The sequence below is a fragment of the Magnolia sinica genome, chromosome 16, assembly GCF_029962835.1.
Source record: "Magnolia sinica isolate HGM2019 chromosome 16, MsV1, whole genome shotgun sequence".
NCBI classification, from domain to species: domain Eukaryota; kingdom Viridiplantae; phylum Streptophyta; class Magnoliopsida; order Magnoliales; family Magnoliaceae; genus Magnolia; species Magnolia sinica.
In genome coordinates, this window is record NC_080588.1 from 35,294,938 (window position 1) to 35,314,448 (window position 19,511).

At 37.5% G+C, this 19,511-nt stretch overlaps 1 protein-coding gene across 3 annotated transcripts in view; it reads left to right on the forward strand.

Annotated features, from left to right (window-relative positions):
• LOC131229004 (sister chromatid cohesion protein SCC2) overlaps positions 1-19,511 on the forward strand; it is a 103,363-nt gene that overhangs the window by 68,247 nt on the left and 15,605 nt on the right. For all 3 annotated transcript variants that reach the window (XM_058224858.1, XM_058224856.1, XM_058224857.1), the window contains exons 8-19: positions 1,130-1,226; positions 1,359-1,545; positions 1,640-2,071; positions 2,144-2,676; positions 2,754-2,964; positions 3,057-3,107; positions 3,231-3,389; positions 3,489-3,656; positions 6,375-6,674; positions 6,766-6,918; positions 12,569-12,738; positions 16,349-16,457. In XM_058224858.1, the coding sequence (XP_058080841.1) occupies positions 1,130-1,226; positions 1,359-1,545; positions 1,640-2,071; positions 2,144-2,676; positions 2,754-2,964; positions 3,057-3,107; positions 3,231-3,389; positions 3,489-3,656; positions 6,375-6,674; positions 6,766-6,918; positions 12,569-12,738; positions 16,349-16,457 (2,570 nt within the window). The remainder of the gene's footprint in view (positions 1-1,129; positions 1,227-1,358; positions 1,546-1,639; positions 2,072-2,143; positions 2,677-2,753; positions 2,965-3,056; positions 3,108-3,230; positions 3,390-3,488; positions 3,657-6,374; positions 6,675-6,765; positions 6,919-12,568; positions 12,739-16,348; positions 16,458-19,511) is intronic.

Genomic DNA, 19,511 nt, shown 5'->3' on the forward strand with positions numbered 1-19,511 from the left:
GTTGACAATAGGTCACCTTGACCTTTTAAAAGGTTTGGGTACGTTGCTAATGGCCCCATGAAGGTGTGGACATTAGTAGAACCCTACACACACACACAAGATTGGGTGAAAGTGGACGTTACCACCCAAACTTTATTGATAAAGAAAAACTAAATACATCAATAGTTGGGGGGATAGAAGCCTTTTATTATATTATATGACAAGTAAGATTCTATAAAGAAGAAACACAAGTATAGCAGGAGAAAGTATGCTTAATACCTAAAATCACTCTGACACTCCTTCACAAGGTAGCTGACGTTGTGAGTCAACCACCAAGGAGCTAGTCTCTTCTCCAATAAACAACAATTCAGCCAATTCTTCAGTTTGCCTATAGCTTGTTTGGATACATGGGATCCAAGAGAAAGAAAGGACAAAAAAAAAAAAAAGAAGCAATTATGCAATGATGATTTCCATGAGAACTATTGGAACATGGAATCTAATTTTGGGTTTTTGTTTGGATAGCAAGTAGAATCTCATATTCCTTTCACAATACTCACCTAGTTTCTTGTGTTAGGAATCCAAAATATTGAAGTAACGATTGTTTGGTGGAATTCAACACAAATCTTCACATCGAAGGAAAACACTTTTCCTTTTCCATTGTTTGGCATGGAATCCATGGTTTTCAAACATCGAATTTTCTATTTCATTTATCATGTTCTTGGGAAAAATCAAATTTTTATGAAGAAATTGTGTCATTCATGACAGGAAATTATTTGGAGGAAATGTGTTGTTTGGCATTAAACAGGCAGAGAACCAAATCCTTCTATCCATTATTTAGTCCATTATGCATTAAAAGAAGACATCATTAAGGGTTTTTTCATCCTTTTCACATACCTTGATTGTTGAGGGTGATTTAAGGAATATTATGTCATTGGCATCTTTCAAATATTCCACACCAGTGTATGCACATTATAGAGGTTCAGTCTTCAGTTTGTTTATGATTACTGTTTTCAAGCCGTTCCAATTAATCTAGTGTGTGGAACCATATGCGTCATTAGTTTGATGAAATGAGTGCAGTGTCATAGGGCTCATTATTGCCTTTCACAAAAAAGGAAGTCACAGGCTCATTTTTTTGTTTACTTGTTCATAGGTGACGAGGATGAAGAGTTTGATGCTGATGTTGGTCCAGTGGGCAAGAGGCGTCGTAATTTTAGGAGTGTTAAAATGAAGAAGTCAACAGGGAACAAGTGTGGTTATTACTATTACCTGATTGTTTGTAACTTTGTATGATTACTGTTCCAAGATTAGGTCTTTTTTAGATGAAAAAAAAGAAAGAAAAGAAGAGAAGTTTTCTAAATTTGTGTGGCTTTCTGTGCTAGGGTTACTGCAGCTGTCTATGCCATTGTTCAGAAACTTTGCACTATTCTTGGTTTTATGAAGGATCTACTGTCAATAGAGCGTCTATCAGATAGTTGCATCCTGCAGTTAGTGAAGACAAGCTTTGCGACGTTTCTGGCAGATAACATTCAACTCTTACAGTTAAAAGCTATCAATTTGATCTGTGGGGTACTACATTTATTCTGCTAGTTTGTTGTTGATAGCTTCACTTTATTTTGATTCTTGTGTTTATGCGGTTTGACATTTTCACCCCTGACAACAGGTGTTTGCTTCATATGAACAGCATAGGAATTTTTTGATTGATGAAACATTTCAGCTCCTTTGGAAGTTACCATTTTCAAAGCGTGCTATTAGATCTTACCATCTTCCTGATGAAGAACAGAGGCAGATTCAGATGATAACTGCCTTGCTGATTCAGCTGGTTCAATGTAGCGCAAATCTTCCTAAAGCATTAGGACAAACATTAGATGGTAATTCCATCCTAGAGGTCTCAGTTGATGCCAACTACCCAATTAAATGCCACGATGCTGCTACTGAGGCATGTTGTATCTTCTGGACGGGTGTTCTTCAGCGATTTACAGCTGTGAAATCTCAAGATGTGTCTGAGTTAAAAGTGATAATGGAGAACCTTGTTATGGATTTGTTGACAACATTGAACTTACCTGAGTATCCTGCTTCTGCTCTTATACTTGAGGTGAGGGTTCTCAACAGTGTTTTCTTTTAAGCGACTTGTATTATTTTTGTGTTAATGGGGAATTACTTTCAGGTTCTTTGCGTCTTACTGCTCCAGAATGCTGGTTTGAAATCTAAAGACATTTCTGCTCGTTGCATGGGTATTGACCTTCTTGGAACAGTTGCTGCAAGGTTGAAACGTGATGCTGTCCTTCGCAGCAGTGATAAATTTTGGATTTTACTGGAGGTGGTTGGTGAACATTCTGATGTGTCCACTAATCCTAGAGATGTATGCTCTATTTGTCTTGATGGGAGAGGTGGAAAAAATTTGATCGTTTGTCAAGGTTGTGAGAGATGCTTTCATGCAGATTGCACAGGAGCTACAGGACAAGAAGTTCTGCCCCGTGGTTGGTCTTGTCAACTTTGTCTCTGTAAGAAGCAACTTACTGTTCTACAATCATTTTGCAAGTCACACTGCAACGTTTCTGCATCAAAGAATCAGACTGTAACACAGAGTGCATCTGAAGCATCAGATGGGATTACCAGATTGGAAGTTGTTCAACAAATGCTTTTGAATTATCTGCAGGAAGCTGGTTCTACAGATGATGGGCACCTGTTTGCTCGCTGGTTTGTGAACTTGACGGAACTCATTTTAGATATTTGTATTGTTTCATGAGCGCCATTGATGAACTAATACTGTGCAGGTTTTATCTGTGCCTATGGTACAAAGATGATCCCAAAGCTCAAGAGAAATTCACTTACTATATTGCTAGACTGAAATCAAAAGCAATTGTCCGGGATTTTGGGACTATTTCGTCATTACTGACGAGAGAATCAGCTAAAAGAATATCCTTAGCATTGGGGCAAAACAATTCCTTTTCGAGGGGATTTGATAAAATTCTCTATGTGCTTCTGGTACGTAATTACATTACTTGCTCATTGTTTTGTTTTGATGAAGCACATCCTCTTATTTGTATACATATTAAAAAAAATAAAAATTGTTCCAGGCCAGTTTAAGAGAGAGTTCTCCTGTACTAAGGGCCAAAGCTTTACGAGCAGTAAGCAGAAACTACTTGTCTTTTAAATTTATTTTGGATGCATAAGATGGCGAGTGGCTCCTGCATAAGAACAAGTTACCATTCTCACTTGTTCTTTCTTTCTTCTCCTTTTCTAATGCTCAGGTTAGTGTGATAGTTGAAGCCGATCCTGAGTTTTTATGTGAAAAAAATGTCCAAAGTGCTGTTGAGGGAAGGTTTTGTGACTCTGCAATCTCTGTAAGAGAAGCTGCTTTGGAACTTGTTGGTAGGCATATTGCCTCGCATCCTGATGTTGGTTTGAAGGTATCTAGAAATTTGCTTCTGCTACATGTCATTGTTGCGGGAAAATTTTCTGCTGATTTAAAATTGAGTTCTCATGTGTCCACTCCTTTGGCTCTCTAGTATTTTGAAAAGGTTGCTGAACGAATAAAGGATACTGGAGTGAGTGTTCGCAAACGAGCTATCAAAATTATCCGGGACATGTGCACTTCAAATGCTAACTTTTCGGAATCCACGAATGCTTGCATTGAGATCGTTTCTCGTGTCAACGATGAAGAAACTAGCATACAGGTGTGCGATGGAATTATCTGTGCAGTATAAACATATTATACCTATGCTGTGTCTTGGAATTTAGCATTATGACCTGCCTCTATGGTTTCTCCTTGTTAGTTATTATAGCAAATGGAACACTTTGGGTTAGATTTTGCTATTTTGTTATGCTTGACGTTGACTTAGATTTATTTTCAATTTCATGATGTTAGTTCTTAGTTGGGTTACTATTGGCATGAAGTTCATCATCATTGTTGGAGTGATAAAGTCCCTTGATATACATTGATACACCACACTCTGACAGCTTAAGCTTTTGGAGTAAATGGTTGTTTGACATGGTATCAGAGTGGAAAGTCCTATGTTCGAATCTCGAGAACAACAAATATGCCTCGTTAATATGTTATTCTCCCACGGGGGGTTAGGAAAAATCAGATCTGGCCCAGGGACCAGGAAATCAAGCCCAGCCTATTTATGGTGTGAGTGTCCCTCCACCTTTGTTAATATGTTCCCGTGTGGAGTTCCCACCCCGCACATGCGGGGGAGTGTTGGAGTGATAAAGTCGCTTGATATACATTGATACACCACACTCTGACAGCTTAAGCTTTTGGAGTAAATGGTTGTTTAACAATCATCTAAGCCTTTTCCCAACTAATTGTTGTCAACTGCGTGAATCCTTTTCTTCCATTCCACTCTATGAAGGGCCATGACTTCAATTATACCCATTGTTCGAAGTATCCCGATATTATCGAAATATCCCCAATATTATTTGTATCTCCAGCTCGGCAATATCGATAACACTGGTAGTGAAATTGACAACATTGGTAGTATTAGAAATCTTAGGTATCAACAAGGTATCACTAAGTATGGCCAATGTATCAATATCGCTAATATTTTCGATTATGTAAATTTCAATTGTCGCTTGTATTGCCAATGTATTGATATCACCAATATTTTCGATTGTGTAAATTCCAAGTGTCACTTGTATCATCTATGTATCGATGATATTTTCATGATATCACAAATGTATCAATATCGCCAAAAATCTGTTTATTAAAAATATCCATTTCAAATTTTTTATTTATGGGCGCATGGTTATATGCAATGTTCAATTTGTCGACAATAATATCAATAATATCATGGTATTATCATTATCTCCACATGGGTGGTATCAAGTCCACAATCTTTCATTTCCTTTCCAGTTGTCAATGATTTGTCGGCGAAATGTCGTGATTCTGAAATATATATCAATGTTTGGATGTAAGGTTGGATGGTTGGATGGACGGTTGGTGGATAGATTAGATTGTAGGATGGATAGATGGGATGTATGGGATGGTTGGATTAATTTCTTATGACAACACATGCTTTTAGCCCCCATCAAATGGAAACTTATTATGTATGTAGGGTTTTTTTTTTTTTTTTCCGATTCCTAAATATGCAAATATGCGTATTTTTGCATCTCCTGAAGTTTCACTTATAGATTCCATTGTTTTCCCATATTTCCACAATGTTTCCCTGCATTTGCCGTTATCAGTGATATCGATATTGTTTCTGTATCTCTGGCCAATGAAACTTGTAGCAATACCGATACTTCAAACACTGGCTATACCATAGGCCATGTCTTTTCTTACTACCTCCACCCACGTCCTTTTGGGCCTTCCCCTTGCACCAACTTGCTCCTTCTAAATGGCTTGTAGGAAATAATTTTCTTGTCGCTTTCTTAACTATTTTAACTTTTAAATGCTAGGTTTCTATCTTTCAAACTCTTGGCCTTTGTTATAAGAGAAGCTTATTAGTTGAGGGTACAGTTTTGGTTTAATTTATGTCAGTTCTACGATGGAAATTTTTTAACCCAATTCATCTGCTGCACAAGTAGGGAAATACCTAATATGTTCACTTGCTGGTTCATAGTGACAGTTCAACCTCCAGCTAACCACTGGAAACAGATTGGATGGGACACTCCAAGATTTATCCTTGAAACACAAGAATGTGGTGCTACTCTCTTCCCCACAAGATCCTGTTAAACGATATTCTTAAAATACTTCTCAAAGGCTCCTCATTCATACAGCAACATCTATCATGAGCACTGCTCCCTCTGTGGGCATAACTCTTCAAGTGATTGTCTTATGTTCCTCTGTTTAATAATTTTATAGTATAGTTGTCTATGTTCTGGTAACTAGAACACATAGTTTTGTTTGATATACCAAAGTAATCTTTTGATGTATTCATGCCTCTTCCGTCATTTGGATGGCTTTGTACTCTTAAGGCCATGTTTGGAAACCATGGATCCCATGCCAAGCACTAGAAAAGGAAAGGATTCCTTTGATGTGACGATTTGCATTGTTTGGATCATAAAGAAAAGGGTGAATTCCACCAAGAAATCCTTTTACACTTTTCCATAATTTGGATTCTTGCCACAATACACTAGGCGAGTATTGTGACAGGAATATGAAATTTCCACTTGCTACCTAAACAAGAATTCAAAATTAGAATCCGTGTTTCAATAGATCTCATGGAAATCATCATTAGATAAGTTTTTTTTTTTTTTCTCTTCTTTTAACTTGGATTCCACCAATCCAAACACGCACCAAGCTTTATCATTATCGGAAGAGTCCCCGCCCCCACCCCCCACTTTCGGATCTTCAAAATTGCTTTATCTATATCTTCATTACAAGTAAACCCTGGTTGTAAGGTCTTATTCTCATCTAATACCCTTTTACATGTTAATTTTACTATTGACAGGACCTTGTCTGCAAAACGTTTTATGAATTCTGGTTTGAGGAGCCTTCTGGTGCCCAGACTCAGTTTGCTGGAGATGGTAGTTCTGTGCCTTTAGAGGTGGCAAAGAAGACGGAGCAGGTTGTTGAGGTGTTGAGAAGGATGCCTAACCATCAACTTCTCGTCACTGTCATAAGGCGCAACTTGACACTTGATTTTTTTCCACAATCAGTCAAAGCAGTTGGGATCAATGCAGTATCACTGGCATCTGTACGCAGGCGCTGTGAACTAATGTGCAAATGCTTATTGGAAAGAATATTGCAGGTATAGCATGTTATCAGCCAAACAAAATATGATTTCGATGCTAGATAGGTTGCATTTCAGAAGTGCTTCTAAGAAAGCTTCTGCTTTTCAGGTAGATGAAACAATTAATGAAGAAGTGGAGGTGCGGGCACTTCCCTACGTGCTGGCTTTGCATGCATTCTGTATTGTGGATCCAACCCTTTGTGCTCCTGCATCTGATCCATCACAGTTTGTCGTGACTCTCCAGCCATACCTTAAAAGCCAGGTTACTAACAAATTTCTCTATGAGGATTTTCTACTACTCTGTTACAGTTGTTTATTACACAAAATTAATATTTAACAATTGGTGTGATTTCATTCTTTGTGTTAGAGATGCACCCAGCAATCGCTGGTAGCATGAATGTTGAAGAGCTGACATAGTTCTATCTAGTGTTCGAAATATCGGTATCGCGTTACATATCGTATCCTTGGGATACAGATACGTATCAGTTATCGCACGGGATATATCGTTTGTATCGAGTAATTTATCGTACTTTTTAGAAAACATGGGGAAACATTGGGAAAATGGTTGAATTTTTCAATGAAAGTTCAGGGATTGTTAAAAAAGACATTAACACACACTTTTAAATCATAACATATCAAAAAATAAGTACACATAATAGGTTTCCTTTGTATAGCGTCCTAAGCTATGCGCTGTCTGACTAAACTAATGTAACTATAGTCAAATTGAATGCATAACATTTAGAGTGTATGTGATGATCATTTCATCAAACATTCTTAAATACTTCAAAATTAGCCTCAATTGACAACTTATTGAAGGGAAATTTTGAAAAAAATAATATTTTAACAAAACATTTAGTAATTTTTAATTAAAAATGATTTTTATTTTTTAAAAATTGACAAAGACTTAACAAATCATTAGATTAGCTGTCATACATACTTGATTTCATGTTTGGAATGCCAAATTGCAAGCAATTTGGGAGAAATTAGGGAAATTTTGAAATTTCCCTAATTTCCCCAAAATTGGGCCACCTACACTCAAATTTCGAAATTAGAGTGTACGTGATGATCATTTCATCAAATATTCCTAAATGCTTCAAAATTAGACTCAATTGGTAGTTAGTTGTAATAAAAATTAAAAAAAAAAATAAAAAAAAAATAGAGAACATGAAGAACCAATGGATATCGAAATCAAAGCTCCAACTTCATGTTTTTTTCATACAAAACATGAAGAACCAATGGATTTGTAACCATTTGACATTGATTTAACATAATTCCAACCAAAAAAAGGGATCGGAAATTGAAAATGCTCACTGGATCAAATGTGTGGGATATACCGACACACTATATGTGCATTTCGTATCGCACAGGTGGGATACAAGATATATCGTGGGATATATCAGATGATATCGTCGATATTTAAAACATTGCTTCTATCTACATTGCCTTTGGTGAATATTCTCTTCTTTTAGGGCAATCATTTTCTAGTGTTCTATAAAAAATTTGTCCATGTATTGCATAATAGAAACCAAATGTAGTGAGGATTTGTTTGATACTTTTGAGTATGATTATGGTGTGGATGTGGGTGGTAGTTTTCTGCATGAAACAACCGTAGTGTTTGGGAGTGGAGGAGATTCTTCTTTCGTGACTGAGCAAGGCCTTCCACAATATGTTGGGGAATTGTTAAACCGTTATAGGATGGTTGAATGATTTGAAATTTGGTGGTGGCAGACTCTATTTTGGGGGCATGACGCTTTTCATGCGAACATGCTGAAATGTAGCAGTCTATTTATGTAGTCGTTTTTGTTCCTTCGAAGTAAGAAACTGCTTTGAATGTTATTTCATGTGGAATGGAGATGAAGACAGTCATAGTATCCACTTTGTGGAATGAAGCAAAGTTTATAAACCAAGGAAAGTTGGATGTTTGGGTATTAGGAGACTCAAGGATGGTGGTACTAGAGAAAGAAGGAAATTATGGAAAAATGTAAGATTGTAAGAATTATCCGCTTGGCTTTGGAATGTGGAACTATTGCCTTTTTAAATACAATAGTTGTCCCCTCATTAACAAGAGAATATGGATTGCAAGAGGGCTTTGGAAATTTTGCCTCTAGGATACAATGAAGCCAAAAAATGTTGAACAACAACTTTGACACTGTTGAGGCCAACACTTAAAATAAATGTGCCAAAAAATAAATTCAATTATTCAATCTTGAAATACTATCATATATTCTCACTTGAGAATGCTACTTCTACATATACTCTCACTTCTTTTCTACTCTCAGGTGCACCCTTGGAAATACTATGTTCTTTGAATGTTGTATGCAATGAAATTAAAATGGGGTGGTGGACCAAATCTTCCTTGCTATATTGTGCATCGTATTGCTAGAAGACGGTGGCGACGCTAAAGCATTGGGTATGGGAAGGGATTGGTTTCAATTTGGGGAATTGAAAATTATTAAATTTTGGGAGGATAAATGGGTGGGAGACATAAAATTATATGATGTGTTCCCAAGTTTAGCAAGGATATCGAGGGAGGAGAGTTTATTATTGACTTCATGTTTTTCCATGAGGGAAGATGAGGTAGTGTGGGCTCCCCCATGTAGAAGGAATCTTGATGATGAAGAGTTTGAATAATTTGTTTGCCTCCTTCATTTGTTAGATAAGATGTCTCCAAAACAAGCTAGCGTTGATTCACTTAGATAGTTAAAAGACAAATCAGGTAATTTCTTGGTGAAGTCTTTCTACCGATGGATAAGTGGTGGGGGTGAAGGTGATCAGTTATGTCTAATGAAGTATGTATGGGGATACGGTGCTCTGCTGAAGGTGGCGGCCTTTGTTTGGCAAGTGGGGAGAAATAAGGTGTTAACTGTAGACAATCTGCGCAAAAGTAATTTCTGTCTTCCGAATATTTGTTTGCTTTGCTTCCAAGATGCAGAATCTGTGGACCATCTGTTCATCTACTGCTCTTTCATGAGTGAAGTTTGGAACACCTTCTTTCAGCTTTTTGGAGTGGCGTGGGTTCTCCCTGGTTCAATAGATTCCTTTCTGTTATAATGGCATGGTGGATTTAGTGGGAAAATGGGGTAAAAAATCTGGAGGATGTCTATGTTAGCAGGGTTATGGGGTCTATGGCGAAAGAGGAATGATCGATGTTTTAGAAACTGTAAAGGGAAAGCCATCGACGTTTTCATCAGGGCTAAAAGTCAGGTTATGGATTGTGCTTTTGTGCTGAATCTTTTGCAGCCAGTCCCCAGTTTATTGGCAGTCGTTGTAAATTGCTGTTTAGATGTATTCTTGGCTGCGACCTTTTTTTTTTTTTTTTTTAATAATAATAATGATATCATCAATGTTAAAAAAAAATAATTAAGGACCAATTCTTCCCATGGAAGAAGCATACCCTTCATATCCTAATAAGCACTTCCCCAGGACAACTTTTGCCTCATATACATCTCTTTTCCTTAAGTGACACCTTCTGTTTTAAATTCACCATTTTTGTGTCATTTCTTCTTCTTCTTCTTTTCGTAGTGGTTTCCTTTAGGGGGTGTTTGGTTTTCTAATTACAACGGTAAATAGCTGGAAATGGGTAATGATTACCTACTCTTGTAATTGTGTTGTGACATCACCTATATTTGACTGCAACGATGACTTTGCTAACATAGTCTGTTTCACCCAGAAATCACTGTAAAAATGGTAGTTTTATAATGTTAAAATGTAGTGATTACAATTTCCTTTACAAGTGTATTTGACTCTCGATTTACAAACCGCTGTTCTTGATTAAACAAACATCTTGAAATGAAAATGATGGCTCATTTACTTTGCATTACATAGGAAATTAGAAAACCAAACACTCCCTTATTTGAATTCAAAGACAGCATCCACATCAGCAATCACATTGACAGACAATCGCTGCTAGCCAAGTGGCACTCACCATCCCATGAACATGGTATGTGGCGCACATATGACATCCACACATGCAAGGCTGTGTCAAGGTGTTTGTGGCATGGTGCACGTGTCATATGCACATGCACCGAGTGGCATATATCCAAAGATTTCAAAATGCATTGGGGACGTTCTAAATTCTAGGCTTTATGGGTGAAAGCAAGTAAAACCTAGCTAGTTATGCAACTGACGTTTGTAACAAAACGGTTTTTGTATTAAGTGATAATATTTTGAAGATTAATTTATTATGAAAATGTTTCAAAATAAAACAAGTGGTGGGTTGGCAAATATCTTGGAGGCATGTGGGGGTAGTTTAAGCTTTAAATATGGTCACAAAAAGTGAAATGAGCAATTTAAAATTTGATACGTAGAAATATCACGAGATATCATCAGTATTTCTTTACAAAGTTCCTTGATATCGTTGATACATGTGATACATATCACGATATCGAGGCAGTGCATGGGAAGTGGAAAAAACCGATTTAAAAAAAATAAAAAATAAAAAAACAAGACAATTCATTTTTTCCAAGGATTTTCTCAAGGGAATCTCTTGGTGAGATGTAGTGGGCACATGTATTTTTGCTTCTTGATTTGGTTTTTTTATGTATTGTTTATGTTTTGGTACTTGTATTGTATGTTTTATGAATTATATGAACTCTTTTTGGATATGATTGCATCACTTCTGTCAGACAACACATAGTTTAGGACTTTATACGAGTGAAACTTCTTACGCATTCGTGTTTCTGGTAATGTTTTGAGTTCTAAGTGTGTAATCATGTTTCTTTTAATATCTCTTGAAGTTCCATTGAAAAATTCCATCAATTTCCCAATGTTGCCTATTGTTTCCTTTAGATAGTGATACATTTCCCATACGTGCGATATTTCCCATGTAATAGTTACATGTTTCCATATCCCACGGTTGTAATACATGCATCAATACCAACACTGAAAACACTGCCCAAACGAAGGCGTTTAAGAGGGCACAACTAGATGTAATAGCCCGGTAAGAGGCATTGATGTCCTCGGCTAATTGTTCTCTCGGGGATTGTCATGTTCATTTTCTCAAGTGTGTTTGTGGGCTTGTGTTTGCTCTTTGTTTCTTTTCTCTTCTTTTCTTTGAATAAAAATCATTTAGTCTCAAAAATAAAAATAAATAAAAATAAATAAAACACTCTAAGAGTAATTCAAGTCTCAGCTCACATAGGATTGGCGTTCTGTTGGTAGAGGGATTAGGGATGCGACAACTACGATCTTCAACGATATGAAAACAACTCCTGTGATGATGGAAGAGGAGAAGAGAAGGAGAAAATAGTAGGAAAATGAATAAATTTAGCACCAATTTTCAAATTTTCTATTAAAGGAACATGGAAAGTAAAAGTGAATAAACCTTTATTTGCTTTTCTTCTGAATTTTCATTATCTTTATGGATTTACTCATTTAAGCATTCATATTTGTTTATTAAATATGAAAAAAATCTTGATTCGATTGAATTAATGAGTCAACTCGCCCGAATCCTTTAGCGGGTTGAATCAACTCCAAGTCTCGTGTTTCCCAACCTTGTTACTCAAGGAGGGCTGTATAGTCTCGGATCTTCCCTGAGTAAACAAGATACAACTGGGAGTTGAATGTATAATTACAAAGGAGGCTGATCAAATGATCAGGTGGGCATGCACGCTATTATATGCCCCAAAAGTCTCACACTTATTGGGTGACCCTAACCCTTTCTAGGTTGGTCCTTTTTTTTTTTTTTTTTCTTTTTTTCTTTTTAACTGGCCATTTTTAGAAACCATAGATCAGATGGTTCGTAACATCTAATTAAAGTGCTTCTTTGTAATTATAAGAAATCCGGCCTATAGTATAGATGTTTCAGGATGGTGATTTGACCTATTAATGAATTCATGTTTTTAATTCAAAGAAAATATCTTAAGCCCTGATAATGATACTTTGGACTATGGCTTGATTTTCCTAATATGCAGGTGGACAATAGAGTGGTGGCACAATTGCTTGAAAGTATAATCTTTATAATTGATGTTGTTCTGCCATTGCTTCGAAAGCCTCCAACAAGCGTTATTGAAGAACTTGAACAAGACTTGAAACATATGATTGTTCGGCATTCTTTCCTAACTGTCGTGCATGCTTGCATCAGGTATCTTGTTGTTCCCACTCACTTATTTTGTTAAATTGTTTTGTATTATGACTTAATAGAATGGTCTGATGCTCATACATCACATAATTTATGGTTGGTATTGTCTTGCTTATAGTTCAGTTCTTTGTAGCTAGTATGTAACCATGTAACTTTTGATCAAAATTTATATTGATAAACTTAAAATTGCTGTAAATGAGCTAGAACAGTTGAATTTTGTTGCATTCACGATATGTTGGTCTCTGATCATGTAGTTCGGCGAGTTGATCTATATGGTTTGCTTACTTCATCTTCCCTTTCGTGTTCTTTATATCTTTTATTTTCCAATTAATACCTTCAGCTTTTGTCAAATCAATCCTTTTTGTCTCTCTCCATCCTTTTCATACTATCTTTTGAAAAGGAAGCCATGATTATGTGGCTCTAGGTACCTTCTTTTCAAAAGTCAACATATCCCTATTGTCTATAATCATGATCTTATGGGTTTTGTCGATGATTGTATCCCCCCTTGTTTCCTTTCTTCCATCATCCAGAACAATTAAGTGGCATATTTCATGGGTTAAGTCTGTCTAACTACTTTGATGTTGGATTAATCTTATTGACGCCAAAATGTGTTAGCTCAAGTGGTGGGACATGACATCTCTTCTGCTGCATGGGTTTCTCTTGAAATGTTCTCCTCTCAAGCTTTGAAAGCTGGCATTATTCAAGTTCCAGGTCCAAATGTTAAAGCATGACTCCATTTTCAAATATGTAGGACTTCTTAATTGTATATGCGAGTCTTTGGCAAGAATTCGACAACCATTTCCTAATGAGGATGAAGTTTTCCATGACTCTTTAACTGTTCTGGACCAAAATATGTATCTTTTGTTACATGTGTCAATGTCCATGTCACGTTCCTGTCAATGTTCACTTAGTACAAGGTATTCTATGCTCTTCTACATTTCTAACGGATGACTCAATGGGAGGAGAATTTTGAAGTTAACTTTGATGGGAGTTTGATGGGAGACTTCAGTTTTTGGTAGTAGGGAGTGGTGGTGCTCCTCTGGTCCTTCCTTCGATCCACCGCCTCTTCCATAGTCTTTGGTTGATCAGACCCTTTGCTAGAGGTCTGGTAACGCCACGGGGGCCAAGGTACCAAGCCCTCCCACGTCATTTGTGCTTGGAAACTACTGGCATAAACCCATCTTGATCTATCTTGATCACCTTTACTACTGGCATAAACCCATCTTGACCTATCTTGATCACCTTTACTACTGGCATAAACCCATCTTGATCACCTTTCTCCTGTTCAGCATCGACGGCCACAACATTTAAGTGCACACCCTTTTCCTAAACTGCCAAGCATGCACCGATATTAGGACACAAGCTTGTACTTTACAAAACATCTCAAGGTATACTTGAGGTTTAGAGCTCAAGAGAATAATGAAAAAGATGAATGGGCAATCCTAAAGTTACAAGACAGTGAGGAACTTCCCATTTGAAAGCCTTCACCAAGTTAGTCCTTTCTAATTGTTCCAGTAACTCACTAGGAGATTATCATCATCATCATTATCAAAGCCTTGTCCAACTAATTAGGGTTGGCTACATGAATCCTGTTTCCACCATTCCATTCTAGCAAGGACCATATCCTCAGTTGACACTAGGAGCTCAGGTGTTATGGCGAGAAGGGAAAGCAAGAAAAGATCAACTTGCTTCAACTGTCTTTAACTTCTGAAGAATCTGCAAGGGATCTTTAAATACAATGACGAATGCATCAGTCTCATTGTATTATTTTATTCTGCTTGCCTAGATGGCCAAAATCTATCCTCAATAGAAAATAATCCAGCAAACCCCCTATGTGTGGGCATAAGCCTTATCCACATTGACTTCTCACTTCATCATATCTATTTGTTGAATATTAACCACTCGTTGCAGATGTTACTCCATATGTGCTTTGTTTACCCTTTGCAAATGCTGCCTGAGTCAATAAATAGAATCCATCATCTCCTTTTACCTCATAATGCATGCCTTTGCAATAACCACCATAATGATGTGTCATGCATTACTTAAGGGGCAGACGCCAGTGGTACCAGTACCACCGTAGTTTATGGCGGCACCATACTGTTGCGGGGCCCACATTTTGTTTGCATGATATCCAACCCATAGATCAGATGAGTCACCTCACCTTACCTCTAGTGCCCAACAATCAGGCGGATCCAAGACTCGGGTGGGCAACAACACAGGTAACAATTTGAGAGGGGACACCCACCGTGGTGTGCATATGGCCTACATGAAGGGCTGGCACAAAAATGAGGGGGGTTTTGCAATTTGCAACTTAGGTGGGCCCCGGAGCAAATCAAGGGTGGGTGTCCCCTCCCAACCATTTCACTTTGGGGCCCACCTAATTCACTGATTTGGCTGATATTTGGGACCCGTGGGTAACACGAGGGTTGGATGTCCTGCATACATCATGTGGTCCCACGACATCCTGGTACCACCATTTATGGTGGTACCTGTACCGCTGGAGCATGCCTCTTAATATGTTAGTCATATATTGTAATAGCATGAATCATGTTGTCATGGACTCATGGTCCTTCTGTAATTAAGTTAGACCAGTCTTAAGTCTCAGTTTGGTGTCTACTTGGCCATGGTTAGAACCTACTTGACTCACCAGGTTTGATATGACCAAATTTGTTTCTGTTGAGGCTTCTTTTTTTTTTTTTTGACAAAAAATGAACAAAGAAAAGTAGAGTATGGAAAAGGGACAACTTATGAAATCTTGGTACTGGTACCTGTCCTTGACGGTGAGTCATGCATGTGACTCAAGAGGCACTTTATCATATGAGTTGCCCATTAGACTCAATATCACCTGAGTCACATCAAGTCAACACGACAATGGGCGTATCATATCTCAATGGCAGATTACTGCAGATCAACATGGCTCTAGGTTGGACGCAATTAGGCCGCAATTTCTTTGCTCACCAATAAGTTTTATTGATAGAGAATAGTCTAACTCGATATGAGTCGTCTCATTTATTCTTATTGCTGACTGCCAATACCTAGTCAACCTAGGAGTCATGAGCCATTTTGTACCATTCAAGTCTCTATGTCATGAAGTAGGCTTTACATTTATGTAGTAATTTTGTCAGTAAGTATCAATTCATTTTACATAGTAACCATGTCAATAAATATCAATTGTATAGTGCATGATTAATATTAACTGTTTTATGTTCATCAAGTTCAAATTTTGAGTTCTGAGTTTACAGTGTTTCTACATAACATCTTAGTGCTAACTGATCTTCTCAAAAAATAAAAATAAAAAATCGAAGAAGAAGAAAAAGTAAGCAAGGAAAAAAGAGAAGGTAGTGTTTATTGCATGCAGCACGCTAGCCTTCTGAGATTCAACAATAACTTGTGTACTTAAATCTCCTGGCATGAGATCTCTTTGACATATATAGATACGTTTCAAATGTTAATGAAGCTGGCTACTGTATGGTTTCATATAAAAAGAATTTTTGTATGATTACTGGTATTGTATACCAGATTTACCAGTCATTTTCTTTTCTTTCAACCCAAGTAACACTATCTGCACTTTTATCGAGTATCAAGTAACTGTATTTTGCTTTTTTCATCCAAGGTGCCTTTGTTCACTAAGCAAAATCGCTGGAAAGGGGGCGACCCTTGTCGAGTATCTCATTCAGGTTTTCTTCAAACGTTTGGAGAGCCTTGGAGCTGATAACAAACAGGTCCTGAACTTTACTTGATCAAAGTGTATGTGGTTTACATCATAAATGGTCAGCCTGTTTACATATATTGAGATATTATGTTACATTTTCTACGGCCTCACCTTCTTCTGTACATATCATATGACTTGAGTGGTGGTGAAAAGAATATCATACGGTATTATTACTATGAAAAGACATGCCTCATATTTACATTTCAAGAGCTATAGAAATAAGTTGTTTTGGTTATTTCTGATTTTTCCTTTTCAATTTGGATGGATTAGATAACTGATTAAGTTGAATTTTAACCTGTTATCCAAAAATCAACCATGTTTGGTAAAAGCAAAGGAAGTGGAGGAGTTTTTAAGTAGGTTATTTTAACCATAAAGGGCCTATTTATTTAACTGTTTAACCCTTCTTCATGCCTTCATCAACCCTAACACCACTACCATCTTTTTAGAGGCATGGGTGATCAAACACCACCACCATCCCTTATAGGCAGTCAAACATGGGCTCACATGATTGGCGATCCACGTGGATGACTAGAGCTAATCTATTATAATTAATATGGACAGTCAATTTTTCCCCAATGATCAAATGTCTACGATCATCTAATCAAATCAAATTTTTTTTTTGGGAGGGGTTGACATTCACATGATCCAGATTTATGTTTAGAGCTTCTCTTTATAATCACTTTGGACCATTCATTTTTCTAGCCATTAATCAGATGGTCAAGAGATTCAGATTAAAGTGTCTTTTGGGAGGGATGCACAATCAAAGGTGGCCCATCATGATGGACCATTCAGATCACTAATTGGACTTTTTTTTTTAATGATCAATATAGACCATTTGAGTTATTAGCTACTGGTCAGATGGTTACAATCATTAGATCAAGCGTCTTTTAAGAGGGACTCTCAAAGGTGAGCCCCAATGATGAATGGTCTTGAGCAATGGCTAGACCACTTGTATAATCAATATTCATGATCCAATTTCCTAGCCACTGATTGGATGGTCAAGATCATCTTGTAGAGATGTCTATTAACAAAGATGCACAATGAATGTCAGATCCACATGATGGACAATCTTGATCACTGATCAAATCCTTTTCATTTTTGTAGGAGAGTAGAGTACATGCCAACGTATGTGTGTCCGAGTGTTTGGGATTTTATGTGTATGAAGTCTCATTTATAAGGGTGTGTGAATATGCTTTGATGCTCCCTCAGTACACCATTCCTTTATCTTCATTAGGGTTAATAAAATATCATTAGGGTGTGCAAGGAGAGGTTATTCTCTACACAATCCTTTCTCCAAAGTTCTCATTTCTTCGCCTTCTCTTCTTTCTTCTCTGCCATGTGATTTATTGCATAGAGTTGTACACGAGTCGAGCTTGGCACAGCCCGGCTCGGTTCAGCCAGTAGCCAACCCCAGCTTGAACTCGGCTCAGTCCTCAAACCTAACTGTCCAACTCAGCTTGGTTCGATCAGCAGCTTGGGCCAGCTCGAGGCGAGTTCAAGCCTATGCGACGTTTTCTCAAACACAAATTGCATCTTCAATCTCCTACACTTTGAATGCAAATTAGTAAGAGCGCTATGTAGGCATTTCATCAAACACTCGGCGAGCAGCATCAAAATCAAAATGACTGAGTCACCGAGCAGATTTGACTTAGGGTTCAAGTCGAGTCGAGCTCGAGCAAGCTCAAACTCAGCTCGAAATTTTTTCAAGCTCCAAAAACCAGCTCGACTCTGTCTAAATCCAGTTTCAAGCCGAGGCGAGTTGAGCTTTTCCGAGTTGAGTTGAGCGAGCTGACCGTGCTAACTCGACTCGTGTACAACTCAATTATTGCATTATTTCAAAGCATTAAAATCCCATGATGTGGTTTATTGCATGATATCAGAGCTTTAGGATCCCCACGGCCTCCCTCCTTTAGTTGCCTGATCCTTCAACTGGGTGTTGCTCTCTCTTTGAATCACGCTTCAAACTCATGCTCTCACTTCTGCTTTGTAACTAATTTATAAATTTTGAAACAAATGCTTCCTAGCTCTCACACCCAAGCCCATTGTTGTATCACTTCACGCTTCATACAACTATCCTACCTCCTTTCTTTCCCTTTTGTTCCTTTTCTTTTCCCTCTCTTTCTTTCCATCCTTAATTTTCCTTTCTACCCTCACCTTCTTTCTACTCTTTTTCCTTTTGTTTCCATCATTCATCAAGAATCAGATCTTGTAGAGTGCTACAATGAAATGCTACAATACAGTACTGCTATTAGTGATATGCTATAGTACTATAGGTACATGCTGCACTACCACTATAGTACTATGCTATAGTAACATGCAGCTTGTCGGGTTAGCTGGTATGTTACTTGAGTAAATGCAATAGTTAATTTTTTTAATTTGTCACGTTGTTAGTTCAAGTTTGTGTTTCTTTTGGGGAGATCATATGAGTTGAAACGAAAAAAAATATATATAAATATATACAGGGAAGTTATGGGCCCACAACCAAATCACCATCCAACGTTAATGGTCACCATTATTAGACTCAATGACTGCAACTACCTTGAATGGTCTCAATTTTCCAAGATGTTTGTTGGTAACAAGAGAGTTGGGGTATATTATGGGTAATAAAGCATTGGCCGTAAATGACCAATACCATGATGATTGGGAAAGCGACAATCTAGTGGTTATGTCCTAGATTCTCCATTCTATGGATCCAGTATTAGTTGTTGTTTGATGCTCCTCAAAATAGGCAAAGAAGTATGTGATAAGGTTCAGAGGACATTTTCTCATGGGGATGATATGGCTCGTATCTATTAGTTGCACCAAGAGATTAGGCATATCAATCGGTTGGGCATGAGCTAGGCAAAATCAATATTTTGGACAGGCCTAGATGCCCAGCCCAGTTGGTTTGGCCTGACCAGTTCAAGAGCTTGAACTAGCCCTATGCCTGCTTGTTACCAGGCCTACATTGGATCCAACTATACAACTCTGTAATTGATTGTGGATTTTGATAATTCATTCAATGAATGGATGGTTTTTAGTTTCGGTAAATTCTTGTTAAACAATGAATTAATACTTTTCTTGA